The sequence below is a fragment of the Saccopteryx leptura genome, chromosome 1 (genome assembly GCF_036850995.1).
Source record: "Saccopteryx leptura isolate mSacLep1 chromosome 1, mSacLep1_pri_phased_curated, whole genome shotgun sequence".
Classification (NCBI taxonomy): Eukaryota; Metazoa; Chordata; class Mammalia; order Chiroptera; family Emballonuridae; genus Saccopteryx; species Saccopteryx leptura.
Window position 1 is genome coordinate 27,339,203 of NC_089503.1, and position 19,634 is coordinate 27,358,836.

The window sequence follows — 19,634 nt, forward strand, 5'->3', positions numbered from 1 at the left end:
AGTTTTCCAAAGGTTTCAACAATGCGAACAATGCAGAATACAAGTGACTGTTGACTTTAGCCTCCAAACAATATAAAGAACAGGATGCTCACACAGATAACAGGGTGCTTTTCCTGGACCCTGAGAAACAGTCCTTAGGGAAGGCTGGGGATTATCTGATGATGTTAGTTTGGAAGAGAAGTTACCCCAAACATGTCCCAGAAGTGAGCCACAGGGAGCCCCTCCCTCTGCTCCCAGCAAGAAGACTCTCAAGCATCCAAGGCTTGCATCCCCTCCTTGTCCCCTTTCTTCTCCCTTAACAGACAGTTCCCTCCTCTTTCACATCCGTCCTCAGTGGTCAGACATCGCACATCTTCAGCTTCCCTCGGTGCCCTTGCAAGACACCACAAGGCTGTTTCCTAGGTGATGCCAGCCAAGGAAAAGGAATGGAAGTTGGGTAGAGCACAGCCCCAAAGAACAAGGAGACCAGAGAAAAGATGCTGCCTGCTTACTGACCCTCATTTGCTTTTTAAGCACTTATCTCGCCTGACCTGTGGTGGCGCAGTGGATAAAGCATCGACCTGGAAATGCTGAGGTCACCGGTTCGAAACTCTAGGCTTGCCTGGTCAAGGCACATGTGGGAGTTGATGCTTCCAGCTCCTGCCCCCTTCTCTCTCTCTGTCTCTCCTCCCTCTCTCTCTGTCTCTCCCTCTCCTCTCTAAAATGAATAAATAAAATTAAAAAAAATTTAAGCACTTATCTCTTATTCAAATGGAATGGAATGGAGTGGGGTGGGGTGGAGTGGGGTGGGGTGAGGTAGGGTAGGATAAGGTAGGATAGGATAGGATAAGATAGGATAGGATAGGGATAGAACAGAATAGAATTTGGAGATCACAGCCTGAATCCACCATGGTAAGTCACAATCTAACAAAACCAACCCAAAATAGAAATGAACACATGCCTTCAAAAAAGATAATAGCAGTCCCAACTTCACTATTTCAACAAGATTTCATTCAGGGCTCCCCCACCCATTGTGAAGTACTCCATTAGGCACCCAGGTCAAGGCATTGAACAAGTCAGGCGAGAACACTGTACCAATGGAGATTATAGCCCAGAGGATAGGACATTCAACAAGTCAACAACACTACAGATGAACGCTTAACAAAGTACAAGGTGCTGAGCACTTAGTTTAAAGAGAATCCTTTTCTCCCCAAGGCTTTTGCTGTCCCAAGACATGCTTCCCTAATGCAATGTCATTTCAGCTAAGAACTAAAGGGATGGTTTGGGAACTAACAGGCCAGTCTAATAATCAGCAAGCATCGTGGTCAGGAAATGCACCTTCAAAATAAAGCATAAATCATGTTGGTTTAATAGAATCCATTTCCTCCAGCTCTTCCATCATTACATTCTGAAAAGAAGCAGCCCCCTTCCTGTGGAAGAAACAATCACATCCTAGAGGTCCACATTAAACATCCCCTGGGCTTCTCTTCCCTGCCTGCAGTCATCATAAATCTTTTAATGGTGTTTAGTGAGAGAGAGAGAAAAAAAAGGAAAACAAATTTAAAACTGATGTTTCCCTCCATGCTGTTCGGTTCCTTACCTAACTACATGGAGGCAGGGGACTGGCCCCCAAAACTTTCCTGCTCATCTTTGGGTTTATTAAGACGTTAGGATGTTGAACACTTGGGCTTTAGACTCAAAGAAACTATTAGGAAGGAGTTTCAATAAAGACTAATTATTGGCCCTGGCCGGTTGGCTCAGCGGTGGAGCGTCGGCCTGGCGTGCAGGAGTCCCGGGTTCGATTCCCGGCCAGGGCACACGGGAGAGGCGCCCATCTGCTTCTCCACCCCTCCCCCTCTCCTTCCTTTCTGTCTCTCTCTTCCCCTCCCGCAGCCAAGGCTCCATTGGAGCAAGGATGGCCTGGGCTCTGGGGATGGCTCCTTGGTCTCTGCCCCAGGCGCTGGAGTGGCTCTGGTCCCGGTGGAGTGACGCCCCGGAGGGGTAGTGCATCGCCCCCTGGTGGGCAGAGCGTCGCCCCTGGTGGGCGTGCCGGGTGGATCCCGGTTGGGCGCATGCGGGAGTTTGTCTGATTGTCTCTCCCCGTTTCCAGCTTCGGTAAAATACAAAAATAAATAAATAAATAAATGCAAAAAAAAAAATAAAGACTAATTATTAATATAAAAGCCAATACTCCATTCTAGACTCTTTGAAAGCAAGTGAAATTCATTGGCAGCCAATGTCGTATGGAGACATAGACTTCAGCTCTGGGGGTGGAAAGCTAAGGTTCAAATCCTGAATCTGCACTAATTAACTATATGACCTTGGGAAAGTCATTAAGTTTCTCTTCTGTACAGGAGGATAATAATGCCAACCATGAGGTTAATGTGAAGACCGGATTAGATAATGGAGCTGAAAGTACTTCATACATGTTAAAACATGCTCGGAGTAGTTATAGAAAAGAGGAACTGGCCATCTGCCTGGGGGGTCATCATTGCATAGTTTACGGGAAGAGATGCTGTCCAAGGTCAGAACAATTCTTTTTAAATGGGTCACTACAGACAGTGGTCCTTTTGCATGCTGTAGCTCCAGCAATGCTGAGATGGGTTGCATTAGTGAGTTTCCAATAATAAAATGCCCCAGTGTGCAAAAGATTGACTATTTCTTGTAAATTATAACCAATTTAGAGTCATTCCTTGGTATGCTTTGGTTGGGAGGAGGAAAAGATAAAGTTACAGCAATTATGATTGAGAATAAGTCACAGATCATCTAAGCCTCAAACTGCAGTGTGTCCCCCCAGTGAACTCTATCCATGAGGTGTGTCTTCTCAGAAGGTTGAGGGTGTGGCTTAGGAACACAGGAACTTAGCTTTGCCTTTTTATTTTTTTAAGCTTGTATAGCATCTCAAACCACAATTCCACCTGTGGGTGGACACCCTTTGGAGCTTACTCATTGTAACAGACATTGTTACCATTGCAACAAAGTTCTCCTAATTGAACCCCGCTTTTGTTTAAAATCCCAAATTTGTGCTTTAGGGGAGGCGAGGCCCCAACTCCCAGCGCCAGTGGGTGGATGGTGACTGGTCCAAGTCATAGTACCCTTTGCCAATGATTGGATCAGTGTGGGCATTCCATGGAACGTGACTCCCTTCTTCCAATGAGACACAACGGGGAAGTCAGTTCTGGAAAAGGACTTCTGGAAAAGCTATTCCTCCCTTTTTGAGAAGAGGCGTTTGTGAATAAGTTTTTCTTCTTCTGGTGCTGGATATTGACTGTTTTTTCATAGGATCCCTGGAGCTGTGGGAGTCAGTTTGGAACCATGAAGGGGGCTCACCTGTAGGATGACACTGGGAGTGTCAGAAAACTGAGCCCTTGATAATACTGAGCTTCTAGAACTGTCCTAACTCCAAACTTCTTGTTGTGGGACCATGTCATTTTATGAGGCTTGATTGCTCTTTTACTTACAGAGATAGTCAACTGGCATGCACTGATATGGACACACCAAGAAACATGAAGCAGATAACAATTACACAGGGGACACATCACGGTTTGATGCAGATGGGTTGTAGCTTGTGTTCAATCATGATAGCTATAGCTCCATCCCTATTCCTCCAGCACAAGAAAGCACACATTTGAGTAAAAATGAACAAATATTATATCACCACTGGGGGAATAACCTGGAATCTATTCTCATTTCTAAGACACAGTTGTTTACAACTGACCATTTGAATTAGCTATGCCTCTAACAAATGATAAATATTGTTATCATTACCTATGTTTTCATCTGAAAGCATCTTAAGTGATAGTTTTTGATTTATCAACACATCTGTCCCACTCTCCTGGCAAAGTCCACCCTGGTAATGTCTAAGTAATTACCACCAACTAAAGAGAGGAGATAATGGAGTGGCCCTTGTGGCCAAGTGGTTGAACGTGCATATCCCAGCGTCCTTGCCTGTTCCTCCTGCTTGGACCAAACAGATACACCTGTATGACTGTGCTGTCATCCTGCAAACCACCCTACACACACACACACACACACACACACACACACACACACACACACACACACACACGGTCACCCAAGTGCTCAAAACAAAACCAAGAAATTTCCAATAAAATGGAAGAGACAGGACCTTAAAGCAAGATTTAACACTAAAGATACCTAAGTCAATTATGAATCCTCTCCCATGTCTTAAAATAACTCTGACATCACAGGACACATTGTTTCCCAGAGTTCGGGTTCCTTTGCTACCCCAACATGTGCTTCTAAAGGCCTGAGCCAGCCTGGAGGTGCCCAGAGTTCTCCTCCCACCACTGTCTATTCCAGGACGGACATGATAAACCAGCTGCTTTCAGAATTTTGAGAAGTAGAGCTTTCTTCTCTTGCTCTCTGATTAAGATGACTCAAGTGTGGGGCAGCCAAAAGAGGGGCTGCCTTGGCTAGATTTGCTGTGAGGAGCTTTGACCCCACCTACCAGACTGTCCCCAGGTCATGAGAGCTAGTAAGGTTGAGAGGTCCAACAAGCAGGCCCCCAAAGAATGGCAAGGATCCTACAAACATCATTATTGCCATTAATCTTACAGGTCTGAGAAAGTCCTCCTTGTTGCTCTCAATCAGGTGAGGTCACCTTATAAGATGCTCTCACAAGACCCTGTGCTCCTCCTTCCCTACACATACCTCGAGTGTAATTAAATAAGAGCCTAAGTAGTTGTGCATTGCCTATCTTCCCGGATAGACTGTAAGTGCCATGAGAGCAGAAACTGAGTTCCTTGTGTTTCAAAGGTGTATCCCTCATGCCTGCCAGGACACTGGGCACATCTTACTATTCAATAAGTACGTGTTGGGTGAGCAAATGAATTCTTCGAAAATTCTCGATTGTTGATTTGACTCACAGAGAGTCTGGGAGAAGCTGGGGAAAAGCCAGGCCAGGTTATGCTGAACCTTCTGGTTTCCAAATGCTTATAAACACCAAATATGGATGGACAAGATACTGCATAGGAAACCAGGTCCAAGAACAATGGAAGCTCCAGGGAATGTATACAATGTAGGCTCCACCTTTACTGGTCAGCCCATTGTCTTGTTCAGTGCCTTTTCTTCTATCGTCTCAAAGGGTAAAATGGAAAGGCCACTGAACTGAGCATCAAAGTACCATGGTTTTGACTCTAGCTGCGTGACCTTGGGCAAGTCACTTGAAGCCTTTGAGATGACCTTCCCTTATCTGTTCAATATAACCAGTAGGCTCTGTAATTTCTAGCACCTTTCCCATTCCAACATGCCACTATCTTTGGCTTTGGGTCACCAGCCCATGATAACTTCTCACTTCGATTCCCTTTCTTTCCTGTTTCTCTTCTTCTGCCTCCTTGAATCTATACTTTGGTGCTGCTGTGGGGGCCAGCTCAGCCTGTACCTTTCTAAGCCCTAGCAAAGCATCTGGAAACCCTCCCATCCTTGCCTCTAGCACTTTTATTGTGTTACCCCAGCAAGGGTACTGAGCCTCAACTTGGCAGGGCAGCCCGGCCCCCTACTTGCCTGACAGCATCTACATGCTTCAGGAAACAGCAGAGCCAAGAAGCCTGACCACATACCAGGTCCTCTTAGATAAGCACTGCCCAGGAGGGGTAGCAGCTCGGAGGAGATTGGTGAGCATTCCAAAGAATACAATTTCAAGGATTGGGGTCAACCAGCAACAGGAGACAGAGATAAAGGAGAAAGTTACCTTAGGCAATAATAGGACCTTGTAGTTCTATATCACGTGCTTCTGCGGACCAACACAAAACACTTTCACACCAGCAGGCAAAGGTGGAGGGGTCTAGGAGAGGCAGAGGGATTATTTCCCAGGTGGTTCACAGTGTATTGAAGCATTAGACAGATAAAGCCAGTAGCCCAAGGTCATACAATTAGGCTTTGACTGGGTGGGAATTAGAGCAGAGTGTCCTAATCTCACCCGGGGGCTATTTCTAGTCAACTCTTGATGGAGCCTTTTGTTTATACCTTGGTTCTATCTTATCTTACCTGCCCAGGTAGTGGGCTTGCTTTTTCCCTTGGGGATGAGTAGTGGGGAACTTGACCGGCCCACAGGGGGTTGGCCAGTCTGAGTTCAGAATCCAGCCTTCTTGACTTGGATGCTACCAGGGAACCCACGAGACCAGTCTGTGGCATGCTGCTGCCTTCTGCTTTGGGGAGGCACAGAAGAGCCCCAAGTGGCAGCTGAGAATGCAGAGGCTCCAGGGCTGATAAAAGTTGTAATTAACGTGCACACACAACCCTTTCATCTTCAAAGGCTTCACTCACATTAGCTGTAATTCCTCCTATCACCCCTATGGGTGAGGCATCTTTTTTTTTTTTTTCCTTCTCAGTTTGCAGATGGAGAAGCTGATCTGGAGAAAGGGCCCTTTGCCAGAAAGTCTGGCCCTGGTTCACACAGAGGAGATTCCTGGCTCCCAGCATCTAACTTCAATAGGGGTGATGGGAAAACACAGTAGGAATGAATCATAAGAGGACACTCCAGCGACTTCACCCCTCTGGGTAGGAGACTGCATTTATACTATTCTGGAAGGAGGCAGAATCTACAATATGGCCAGTTGACTAGATTTCTGTGGCTAAGCTTCCCGAGTTATACACGGTTATCAGAAACATAAATTAGAAAAGCTTGCTACTCTTCTGTAGTGGTCAAGTCTTCTATATTGTGCCTGTGGCAGACATCACTAATGGATCACAGAACTCTCTGTAGCTGAGCCAAACTTTGGCTTCTTACCACAGCCCTCCAGGCAGCCTCTAGTAATCAATGGGCAATGTAACGTGGGCTGAAATCTCTTTGCTATTGTTGCTGTAAAGTTTGGTCGGGATTCTCTTAACTTGCCACTCTCCAATGCAGGCCAAGTCCTGTCTCAACCAACATTGGAGCTGGCCTGCTTCTGTACTCTGTCTAGCGCTGTCTGAAGAGGGTGTCATGAGAACTTCTCTGGGACAGAAGAATTGGATCTTGTAAGAAGGAGCCAGTGTTACTTGATCACCTGGAATCTGGCCAACCTCATCCTTCACTGTTCTTCAACACAGACTCTTATTCAGACAGGCTGAGCCCTCTCCTGACCCCCAAGCAAGCCACACTGATTTCCTTCACTTTCAGCTTCTCAGTGCGTGCTTTGCACATCCACGGGCTGCTCTCTCTTCTCCTCGCTCTGCCCACCTTCTCATCTCAACTCATCCTCATCCTCCACGCCTTCCTCATCCTCATCTTCCACTCCTTCCACGAAGCTGTCTTGTAACAATTGCTATTCACAGAGATATCTGCTTCTCCTCATCCTCTGGTGCTCAATGATATGTAACCTTGTATAGTTATTTCATCTTTAATTTTTCTCCCTCCAAACTGTAACCTCTCTGAAACTAAAAACTCTGCTTCCCTCACTTTTTCCCATACACTAATCACAGAGTACTTTTTAATAAATTGAATTTGTGAATTTATCACTATCATCTTACAACTGGGGGAACAGAGGCAATCAGGAAAGGAAGAATCTTGCCCACAGTCATCCTGTGACTGAAACAGGGAAATGTTAAACCTCTGCTGGCGACGTGTGGGTTCTCACTTCTCCTCAAAGTCCGTGTCTATGGGGCTGGCGGGAGATACAGACAACTGAACCATGCCCGGGAACCACTGAGAGCGTGGAGCATGGCATGAGCACTGAACCCATCTGCTGTTTTACTTCAGCTTCCGGTTGGGGGCTTTCTGATGGATATGAGATGGGTACACCCAGGATGGACTGCAATCTGACTAAGGACTTGAGTGACGATGGATGATCAGAACCCCAACATAGGATTTTGTCTCTGATCCATTTTGGCCAACTCCTAAGTAATGCAGGCTCTGTGAGTTCCTTTTTATTTATTTTTTCCTGAGCAAGAGATTCTCTGGTTTTAAGGAAAGGAAAGAATTATCTTAGGGGGAGTCTCAAAGGTTCTCAAAGCAACAATACACCATCTCAAAGTCCTGCCTTGCTCATTGCCCTGGGTGTGTGTGTGTGTGTGTATGTTCTTTTGCTTTGTGGGTGTATTTTTAGATTCTCATGGCCGCCCATAGAACTCTAGTATTCGCCTTCTAAGTAGTATCTGGGCTGAACATGGTAGTTCATTTTGCACCAGCACATTGCAGTGTTTGTGTCCCTTGAGGGAAGCTGAGAAATCCAAGATGCTCATGGAGCTTTCGAAGTGAAAGTTACAGCCTTTTCTCTTCTCCAGGGATTGGCTTTTCTGGCCACTGGAAGCCACGTTGTGTAAAGTAAAGCGTAAAGTAATAGTATTCCCTTTGGACCCCGCAGGTCATCCCAGGGCTGGCTTCCTGCATGCTTAGCCGTGGGACCGACACTGCTGCTAACATCTCTGGCCTGAACCTCTTCATCTGCCCACGCCCAGTGGGTGAGAGGATCCGGGGCAGTCCCTTGAGCAAAAAGTACCTCGTCCCTAATTGTCATTCTTGCCCATTGGAGTTTAGGGTGAAACTGGGTTTAGGGTTCATCCGCTTGTTTCTGACATAGATTAATAATTCACCTCTGACATTTAATACAAACCAGGCATCACTTTTTTTTTTTTTTTTTTTTTTTTTTTGGCACTGCATCATAGTCATGTTATTTTTTCCATTAAGTTTTGTGAGCCTTAGGTGTTCGTGGGCCGACCGAGTGGTGGTTTATAACACACGAGGCCTGGCAAGGACTTTACAGATCAACGAGAATCCAGCCCTCTCATTTTACACATGGAAAATTGGAAGCAAATGGGCTGAAACGGTTTGCTCAGCATCCCACAGTCAATCAGTAACAGAGAGGAATTGAAATATAAGAGTCACTTCTCTTCTTGAGATACCTTCAATGTGCTAGACTCTCATCTCTATGTGCTAAACATTGTTCTAGAACTTAACCAGTGCAGCTGCCTGACCTCATGCTTCTCTTAAGTGGCAGAGAGGGGACTCCACCTGATGTCTGTCTTGTTTCACTGTCCTTCCTCCTTCTATACAAACCTCTTCCAAAGCCAAACCTCCTCATTCCCATTTCACCGCACTCAACATCTGGTAGTGGTCTTTGGTATGGAAGGTTATTAAACCATGGAAACAAACGGCTTGCTATTTCTTTTTCTTCTAACATAGTGACCAAAAAGCCAGCGTCTTCTTTACTGAGTGTCTCTGAGAACATGATTGTGAGACTTGGGGTTCTTTATACCTGAGGCCATATTTGGAAGTAAGTGCTGGGACCTAGAGGCAGACAGACTGATAGGAAATCAAGGTGTGTGTTTTTACTGGACGAAATCCAATAAGCCCTAAACTTCCCCTGCCTTGCCTGACATGTCAAACCTCAAGAAAGATGCTCTCAAATTGGCAAGTACGCAGAGAAAGGCAATCTCAAGGAGGTTTGAGGATCACTATAAGAGGCACTAGAAAAATTAAAATAAAAAGGTTTTATAGATCAGAACATTTCTTTCAAGGATGAAAAAGAATTAGAACCTTTAAATCTCAAAAGGTAAATGATAAAGATGTGTTTGCCAACCAAATCTAGAAATTTCATTCATTCAGCCATCCATCCAAATATTTACTGAGTAACTAGGATAGTGGAGAACTGTGCTGGCAGCTGGAGGCTAGAGAGATAGGCAAGGTACACAGAGCGCAGGCTTTTTCCTAAGGAGCTTACATGTCAGGGCTGAAGGAGAACGGAGTGCCGTAACACAGCTTGGAGGCAGTCCTTGAACTTCTTTTGAAGGTTTTTTAAAATGTCAGGGAGAGACAACTTAGAAACAACAGGGAAAATACAAGTCACTCCAGGAAGTCTAGAGGGATGTGCCTGACTGCTAAGGCTGACATTAGGAGGACTACTAGTCCCACCATGAGGATCCTCTGCAAAGATAAACTTCTTGGCCGGAGACATCGACAGCAGCATCACTTCCCCCTCCAAAGTTTTGTCTGCATCTGCGTGATAGCACTGTGTGGTCACCCTGGCACGGCCCAGCAGGGAAGTGGTGGCTGGGGCTCGCTCGCTCTGGCACATCAGCTGGTCTCCTGCAGGCTGTAAAGAGATGCTCAGCTCTGCTGGATTCTGCTTCTTGGACTGGACACACTGAGAAATAGCAACAGTTGTGACCAGCATATAGTAGATGCTCATTTAATACTTTCGGCGTGTATGAAGAATAGAGCCAGGGGCCTGAGCAGGAATGACCTTCTAGACTCAGAGGCATTGACTGCGTGGAATTGTAGTTTTCCCTTGCTGTCTCAATGTGTACAACGGTGAATATGTGTGAAGAAGCTTTATAATGATCACTTGCCGGGTTCTCTTTGAGAGAGGAAATAGAAAAAGATGCTGTTTAGATCCAGGACTGATGTGTGGGTTCTTCTGGGAGGCACTGCAGACCTGCTCATGCGCAAAAGGGATATACTGAACTTGAGACAGATGGGTCATCTATGATGAATCTCTGCATTCAGTTGGAATGCACCTCTCTGTGCAATGGTCACAGGCTGGGCCAAACAGAAGCCAGGATATCTGGTACGGGCTAGGGCCGGGACATGGAGCTAGAGTACCCTTCCAGCTGCAGCTCAGGTGCTGTGCCCAGGCGAGGGTCGCCGGATTCCCGGCAGCCGCCCCTCTATGTTTCCCTCCCTCCCTCATCAATGCTCGTTGGTAGGGACAAGGCCTTGCCACCAAGGACCCTTACGCCACAGGCAAACATTCTTCTGCTACTTGGCTCATTTCCCAGCTCTGTCCAATCAAAAGCCAAAGTCCTAGACGATGAAGAAATATCAATCTGCAACCTCGTCCTTTCATCCAGGTGACAAGTACTGATATGACAATGAGTGAACAACTCAACGTGTTGTCCCTTTCAATCCTACATCCTCCCCATCTTCCCATCACATGGACGCGAAGAGAACTCTATCCAGGGGATGGAGGGAATGAGCGGCTCAGAGAGTGAATGGAGGAAAGTTTCTGTTACAACTTCTTTCCCATTTTTGAAATCCTAAGCCCTTCCCCTGACGTTGTATGTAAAGAGGAGGGCAAAACCAGCTCCATGGACATTAGGACACCATCCACACCCGATTCCCAAGTGGGGTATATGAAAACAATCAGAGTGTTACCCGGTACCATCATTCAGGTTTCTGGGGGCAGCCTGACACCTTGAGATACTACGAGAAGCACAGTAATGTAGTCACAAAGAGCATGAGTCCATGGGTTTGAATCCCAGCTCTATTACTTACCAGCCCTGTGGCCTTAGCAAGTTACGTAATTCCTCTATGCCTCATCTTTCTCATAAGTAAAGGAGAGATAATAATAGCACTCCTTCTTAAGGTCGGTGTATGGATGACACAAGTTAGTATAAGGAAACAATTAGAATAGCGCTGGCACACGCTTAGCACTTTCTAAGTGTTTGCTATTATTACTAATTCTGGTGATGGGTTCTCAAAAACATATAACTAGCTGCAAAGAAGCAAGTGCGAAAGGTCCAAGGGCACTGACTCTGAAGAAAGGGTGTGGGGAAGGAAGGTGAACTTTCGGGCACCACCAGACAAATGCTCAAAATTACCCACCTGTGTGAATAATCTCTCTCTTCCCACCGGAGTTTTGCAATTAACCTTTACTCTCAAAAGCTGAAGACTCAAGGAAGATTTTTGGGGCTTGAGTTTTGCAAATCACCTCCTTGATGACTCAGCTCCTCTCCACCCACCTGGGGCCAGTCTGCCCACACTTGCACTGAGGAGGGGCACTTGCCTCAGGAGGACACACCCAGGCAGGCAGTGCACCCCAAACTTGAGGAGATATGGTGTCGTGAGGTTCTGTTCCCCCCACAACATCCACCCCTGTTCTGGGGTTTGACTCCCTGTCTCCAACTCTCAATGGACAGAGGCGCATGGGTAGGCAGGACATGCCCCCATGGTGGGCAACTTCAGATTTGGCAAGCTCCCTGAAGAAGAAGCACGGTTTGTCATTGTCAGCGTGGCTTCCCATCAGATGGCACGCTTCCCTGGAGGCCTGCCCCTTTCGTAGCTGCAGGAGACCCACAGAGAAGGCAGGACTCCTCTGTGACACTCTTCTGCTCCTCTCTCCGCTGCCTTCAGCTTCCAGAAGCAGGTGCGGGGGTTGGACAGCTGTGGGCCTCTCCTCCAAGGAGGAGTAAGCATCTCACGTAAGCATCTCCAGCATAACCAGACCTCTAACTAACCGGGAGGCTGTTGGGGAGTGTTTAATTTTGAGGCTTAAATTTTGGGGTTGGTGTCATCATGTCATCACCCTGCCTGGCCCCCACTCCCTTCTGAGCTCAGGAACCTTGTAACCCTGTCCTTAGACAGACATCCCAGTCATAACAAGCAGCCACCAAAGCCACGGATAGGATAGCTCTCCCTCTTTGGGCAGTCCAAACACGAGCCCTGTGCGGGGCAGCTGGGCAGCCAGACAGCCAAGCGCCCCCCTTGGGGCTTCCCTGAGCAAGACAGCCATCACTACTGTTACATAGCACACACGTATTTGCAGCTTAGCTGACTGTCCAAGTACACTAACCATATATACCGAGAGAGTGGGGATCTTCAAACTTTTTATAAAAACCGCCCACTTTTGCAGTGCTGGTCAACCTGGTCCCTACCGCGCAACCAAACAGCGCTGCGATTGGCCCACCATGAAAGCTGGACCGCCCACTAGTGGGTGGTAGGGACCAGGTTGACCAGCACTGCAAAAGTGGGCGGTTTTTATAAAAAGTTTGACGACCCCTGCTACGATCCCTAACATCAAGGGATCCCACAACACTGCAGAAGACAGATCAGGTAAGGTATATCAGACTTGGGGTGTCCCCCTTTGGGGAGTTCAAAAGTATTAGCATCCCTGGGCCCCCAAAGATACAAAAGGCCTTCCTGCATGATTTTACTGTGAAGACTTAAGTCTGGCTAACTGGACACCTATGGGGACCAGACCCTATATGTCAAAGATGAGGTTGCTGGGACGGCTGCCATCCTGTCACACAAGGAATTTTCAGCTGGGGTCAATTTTAACACCCCTCTGATTCGGCATGTTTTGCTATCACACTTGGGGTGAGGGGTGCACACACCTAGATCTAGTGTGTGGAAGCCAGAGATGCAGTCAGCGATCATCTGGGAAATCCTATACTAGACTACACAGGGACAAGGTCTGTTCCTCCTGACAATGGCCTCTCCAGTCCTGGCCACCTGGTGCACTGAGTAGGCAGTGCGTGAATGTGTGTTGAATACGCTGTCTAGTTAACGATTAACTTACTTGAGGGTGGGTATATTAATAGCAGGGTAACAGGAACATGCGTGCCCCTTTCTCGTCCCCTCTCCTTTGTGTATTCAAGTCCTACCTTGTCTGCACTGCTCCCTCCTCGCTCCAGTCCTCCGGCTGCACCTCCGCTTGGCAATGCTATTCTCCTTACCCTCTACACTGGCCAGGCTGTCACTCAACTGCTCTATATTATACATGTACAACCATAAAGTCCTTGAACGCAAGACCACAGCCCATACCTTTGAAATGCCAAAGTAGTTAACACAGCGTGGAACCCACAGAAGACACCTTATAAATGTTTAACGGTTGACCAGCAATTCCCGCATCATATACGTTCGGATGCACATAGACTCACAGGCGCACCTACGACATGTGTCTGTCCACGTTTTGCAAGCAAGAATCAAATATGTGGCATTTCCTGGTTTTTCATATATTAGGATGATCAAGAAACAAAGAAAAGAAGAATACTAAATATTTCTCTGCAAAGCACACATTCTTTGACAAAACATCAACATAACCAGTTACTAGACTGATTAAAGAGTTGTAGAGATGTGAATTTATTGCTGCAAAAAGCCTTGCAAAGTTTTTGACTTCCAATCACACGAAGCTATTCATTTACTTGTAGAAAAATACATATGCATTGAATTAAAGTATATCATATGCATCAATTGGTAGGCTATCTGCATATTTGAAACCCTAACTCCCCTGGGGTGTCTGGAATGCACACTTTGTCCATGTCAGGTCAGATCCACAACCACAAAATTTAGAAAGCACCCCTCCTTACTCTGGAAAATTGGGCTGGCTTCCCACACCCTTGCTGGCCAGCTTACAGGGAGAACGCATTTAAGGAAAATTTCAGCTTCCTAAGTGAGTGAAAAGTAGGGTTTAAATGGAAGGTAGGAGGCACTAGCCTACCCTGGTTAATTCTAAAGAACATTTATGTGCTTCCCATTCAAGCAGCGACACAAAGGAAATTGAGTCATCAGTTTCTTTCTGTGCAAACCCCCAGAAATTCTCAGAGGCAGAAAAGATCCCCTTTGAGGACTGTGCTTTATCTGGCAGCATCTGCTACCTGCTTCACTCATTCTTTTACAAGAGCCACTTCCCTTTTAGGCTCTGGGTGGAATCAGCTAAACCGGAGGTGCTGGGGAAACGCAACTTCAGCCCCAAGCCCAGCCCAGTCCCGGCCCAGCCCCCGGCCCCAGCCAGGACAGACCGCTGTGGATGCCCAGTTTACCTCCCACCATCTCCACTCCATCAGGGGACCCCAGCCTGGGACCCTCTGACCTCACAGGCTGCTCTGAAATCTCACTATAGTGGCCACATGTCACCTGGAGCTCTACACAGACTTTCAGTTCCAGATCCTGGCAGCTTTTAGAGAACTGTGTCATCCTGGCTCCTCAAGACCGTCCCTCCCTGAGGCTCACACAACCTGCTAAATGCTGATGCTTTCCAATGAGCACGTGATGAGGGGCTTTCTGGTTAATGCATCTGAGTGCTTGCAGGGTCCACGTGAGGGCCCCTGCAGGGCCTCTTCCTTAATTTCCAGGCGGAGGGCACTGCCCTAACTTGTCTCCGAGATCAGGAGCAACTTTCTCCCTTTGTTCCAAGCCTGCAAATGAGAGCAGGTCTAGAAGGGCTGCTGGACTCTGATAAGCTTATTGACTTATTTTAGTAATAAATAACTAGGTTAGCATCTCGACAGCTGTGGCTAAACCTGAGAGGAGACAGGCCAGGGCAGAGTAGAGCAGGGCAGTCAAGAGTCCGCAGCCTGCCAGGGGAGAGAGAAAAGACACTGTGCCGGCTTCCAGCTAGCTGGCCCCAGGGATGGTGCGTAGGAGAATCACGCACCATTTACAAAGCAATGAACCAAAGGGGCACAGGCACTGGAGTCTACCATAGGGGAGGATAGACAATGGGGACCCCAACTCCACCATCTACTAGCTGTGTGTCCTTGGGAATGTCATGCCATCTCCCTGAGCCTCAATTTCTTCATCTAGAAAATGGAGTTAAGAGAGTATTAAATGTATATAAACTGTTGTGAGGATTCTATAAGATAGCCTATGCTAACCCCTTCGCTGAATGCCTAGCATAGAGTTGGTGCTCAGTAAATGGTATTTCCTGGGATTTAGGACCCTACTCCTGCACAGGAGTATATGGTGCGATAGCTGAGTGTTAGACTTTTAAAACAGGGGTGCTCCTAACTCCAAAGGATCCAGCAATGGTCCAGGCGGTCCTGGAAGCGACAGCACAGTACAGAAACTCCTCATTGAGCATCAACTTTCCTGTATGGTAAGGCATATATATTCATGATTCTTATATTAAACTCAAACTGGTATATTGAGGAGTAAAATTTAAAAAAAAAAACTGACATGAGTGTTTAAGATAGTATTTAAGGCATGAAACCCCAGTAGAGGTGGGGCTTATGACAGTCGTTCATGATAGTGGCATTTCAGAGACCTCAAGTATGGGAATGTCCTTCCCTAACACTGTCAGAGAGAGGGAAGTCATGCCTCTCTTTCTCTCAAGGTCTGGTTTTTTTTTAGGGGAAAAAGGGTTTTTTTCTGAATGATCCTTGGAATTCCGTCTCTGAGTCTACAGCAATGAGTCAAGAAATACTTCTCGAATGAATGGAAGGGAGCTGTCATAAACTAAGAATGTCATGCTGCCCAGCATCCCCTCTTGTGTGGGGTAATTTGGAAGAAAATGGAACCTTTTTCAACCGGCTGCCAACCTCAGCCACGCCTACCTGGCACCCTGCCTTTGCAGGAAGTGGGTGCCCACTGTGTATCTGGGAAATAACTGCACTAATTGATGCCAACCTCAGCCGTGACGGAGCTTTGCTTCCTTGCTCCTTCGCCTGGGAAAACACAGCCAGACTCCCATGCCCAGGAGGGGTTTCCAATGCTCGGAGGGAGCAGAGGGCACCTGTCAGCCCCAAACCGCACAGCGCTCAGATGCACTCCTCTCTCTCAGCACCAGGGGCGTGATTCCCCAGCCATGACCTCTGGCTCTTGGTGGGAAGGAGGAGACAGATGTCTATGGAAGGGTTCATCCTACCTGCCCTTCCCTCGGGGTCACTTTCTCTCTCTCACCTACGATGCCCCTAGTTCCAGGTATCTGCTTTCCAGCTCAGGGATTCTGGTTCCAATATTGTTTAACTACCTTTGGCCAATTCTCTACTTTTTGCTTTACTATACAGAGATTGGACCTTCCTTCCACCCCAAAGCCTTGCCCCTTTCCAAAGTTCCCTCATTGTCTTCTGAGCACCACGCTCCTCCCCACTCCGCGTGCCCTGGAATGGGGCAACAGCAGTGCCCTTCCTTTCTCCTCCTCTTTCTCCTTCCGCTCTCTGCCCGCCCAGCCCGAGCCCACGGCAAGTCATGTCTCTCTCCTTTCCAAATTCCTTCCACACAACTTTCCAAGCACATGAAAGCCAGGATACAGGCAGTTACTGCCACTGGTACTTTTTTGTGCTTCTTCCAAATGACGTTGCCCAAAGGGACTGCGGAAATGGGGGGGGGGAGGAGTGAGCCTGCTGGCCCCTGGGAGAACCTCAAGGGTCAGGACAGCCCCAAATATTTGGGGACAGGGTCCTTTAAAAGAATCAGGCAGCCTGACCTGTGGTGGCACAGTGGATAAAGCGTCGACCTGGAAATGCTGAGGTCGCCGGTTCGAAACCCTGGGCTTGCCTGGTCAAGGCACGTATGGGAGTTGATGCTTCCAGCTCCTCCCCCTTCCCTCTCTCCTCTCTCTCCCTCTCTGTCTCTCTCCTCTCTAAAAATGAATAAATAAATAAATAAAAAATTAAAAAAAAAAAAAAAAAGAATCAGGCAGACAGGTTGGCAAGAATTGGGACTCAGAATCCCCAGAAACAAAGCGGAAGACATTACTGGAACATAACCTACAAATAAGCGTCCCCAGAGGTCCCTCTTCTTTGAGGCCAGGCCTGGGGCTCTCCCTGCATTCAGGTTTCCCTTTTCTCTCCCATCCCAAGCATTTCCGCCTTTCAAGGACTCTTTGGACCCCCAGCCCCAGCCTCTGCCAAGGCCTTCAGTCCACCACAACCTCTCCTTCCCCAAAATCCTTTTCGATTCTGTCCACGCCACACCTACAGTCTAACGTATTCTGACAAAGCACAGGTTGAAGGGCCTGGATTCACGTGTGCACCAATCCTCTGGCTGTGTGACCATGCGCAAGTCATTCAACCTCTCTGAGCCTCAGCTTGTAGGACTCTAAAACAAGGCTAATAAATAACAGGACACTTCTCACTGGGCCAACATGAGGGTAAAAAGACAAAACACACGTAAAGAATTTAGCACAGCGCCTGGTCTTGCAAAAGTGTGCAATAAACGGTTACCAGTGCTGCCATTCCTGTTACTGTTATTATTTCTGTTTAAGGACTCTCTGAGATCCCCACTTATCCTCAGTCTCAAGTACCCAAGTAGAATTGTATCTCTTACTTTCTTGGTACCCACAGAGCAAGGTTTAATAAATACTTGCTGTGTAGAACTAACCATAGGCTGAGCTGTCTTAATGACCCAGCTGGCACTCCTTAAAAGAAAAATTAATTTTGCTGGTGATAAGCAAATCAGCTATGTAATTATCTGTACATATATAGACAAAGAAAAGGAACAGTTGGAATTCAGCCTGGCCAGGATACCTCACACGCAGCCACCCCCTCCGCAGCCGCGGCAAGGCAAGGACCCTGTCTGGATGGAATTTTGGCAGCCCTGGCTCTAGGGTCCCTGATGCGGCCTCGGTGCCCAGCTCCCGGGCTTCCTCTAAGTCTGCCAGGCAGGAAACATTAGCCACATTACTCTCTGGATTTCCCCTAACTGATTGGCAGAAACAAGAGTTTACAAGGACTGAGCAGCTGACCCAGTCATTGCCTTTCCGACTCACACTCCCTGCCCCAGGCTGGCACCTCGTGGAGACCCAGAACCTCCCCACAGACCTGGTTCAAGTTTCCACTAGCGCTAAGAGAGTCAGTGACTGCAGCCAACTGTAAGGGCTTTGAATCCCAGGCGCAGCCGGCAGCAGCAGGAAACCAGGACCCCTTCTGAGAGAACGCACTGCCACCAGCTCTCATCCGTGCAGCTGTGCTCACCTCGCTAACAGCTCCCGCCTCGCCCCTGCCCTGTCTAGTCCTGCCCTGCCCTTCCACGGCCCAGACAGGCTTCCAGCGCCCGTGGAGACAGGAGCCTGTTGGTTCAGACGCCGGCTGCTGCGCGCGTCAAGTACAGTTACTTTCTGCCTTGTGCTCCGGCTTTGGCGACCTCGCCCAAAACTGCGAGCCGGCAGCCTGCCCAGCAAACTTTCTTCTTTCTCTTTTCCTTTCAACAAAACGGTACTTCCACCGACAAACTCTCCAACAGCTTAGCGCAAATCCTAGACCTCCTTTAGCAAATCCAAGTTGCACGCCGCCCCCTTGGTTCCGGTCTCCGGGGCCAACTCGGCGGTGCCGGCTCCCGAGTCTGCCCTGACCCCCTCCTGCCACTCCCTCCCGCTGCCCAGGAGCGCACTCACCGATCTGCGCCAGGCTCAGCTGCACGAGGCAGAGTCCCCAGACTGCGCGCGACCAAAACTTGTCCATGGTGTTGGAGCGGACCGAGAGAGCAAGCGAGCGGAGCTGGCGGGTGCCGGCGGCGGACGGGGAGAGGAGGGCGGCCCCGCTGTCAGAGGCTGGGGTCCGGCTGGGCAGTGAGGGCGCCTCGGAAGTTGACGGCAGTTTTTATTCGAGGGCTGAAAAGAGTGACCTAAGAGGGAGGGAGGGAACGAGCGAAGGACACACCCAAGCGAGGGGCTGTGACTAAGCAGCGGGAAGAAGTTTAAAGACAGACGTTACCAGCCCTCCCCTGCGCGGGCCCCTGCGCCCCCGCCCCGTTCTCGATAGAGATTGTAAATTGGGGTTTCCTGGGCGGGCGCTGGAGGGCTGCGGGTGCGTGTGAGCCCCGGGACGCACCGGCCTTCGTCTCGGACCAGCTACCCTGCCGGCTGGAAGGGCGGCCTCGGGAAAGAGGAGTACCGAGTCCTGAAGTCTCACCCCACTGGGTTCCTCAGCCTCTGGCCTCTCCTCTCCGCTCAATTTCTCTTTGAATCTGGCTGGGGATGAATGAGTCTCTCTGGATTTCACAGGCAGCTGGATATTCTGGGAGAGGAGCTGGGACCGTGGCGCTTTCCCGACCAGCGTGGAGAGCTTGTGATTCTTCCCAGGGGAGAGGGGAAGAGCTCTTTCTCCTTCCCTTGAAAGCGCAGCCAAGTCCACACGGCTCAGGTGGATTTCTGCTTCTTCTCAAGACTGGTCAGAGAAAGATGATGCTCAGCTATGAGGCATCTGGGTCCACTACCCTATGTGTGTCCTCCACGTTCAGGCTGGCACCAGGATTCATTCACTCATTCACCCACCCA

General features: G+C 48.4%; 1 protein-coding gene across 5 annotated transcripts in view; it reads right to left on the minus strand.

Moving 5' to 3' along the window:
• The window catches only part of CD44 (CD44 molecule (IN blood group)), an 84,940-nt gene extending 65,923 nt beyond the window's left edge, over window positions 1-19,017 (minus strand). Inside the window, exon 1 of one of the 5 annotated variants that reach the window (XM_066363370.1) lies at window positions 18,753-19,017. In XM_066363370.1, the coding sequence (XP_066219467.1) occupies window positions 18,753-18,819 (67 nt within the window). In that variant the 5' untranslated portion in view covers window positions 18,820-19,017. The remainder of the gene's footprint in view (window positions 1-18,752) is intronic. The other 4 variants (XM_066363376.1, XM_066363377.1, XM_066363382.1 and 1 more) reach the window with 4 other exon arrangements.
• Between the last annotated feature and the right edge of the window lie 617 nt (window positions 19,018-19,634).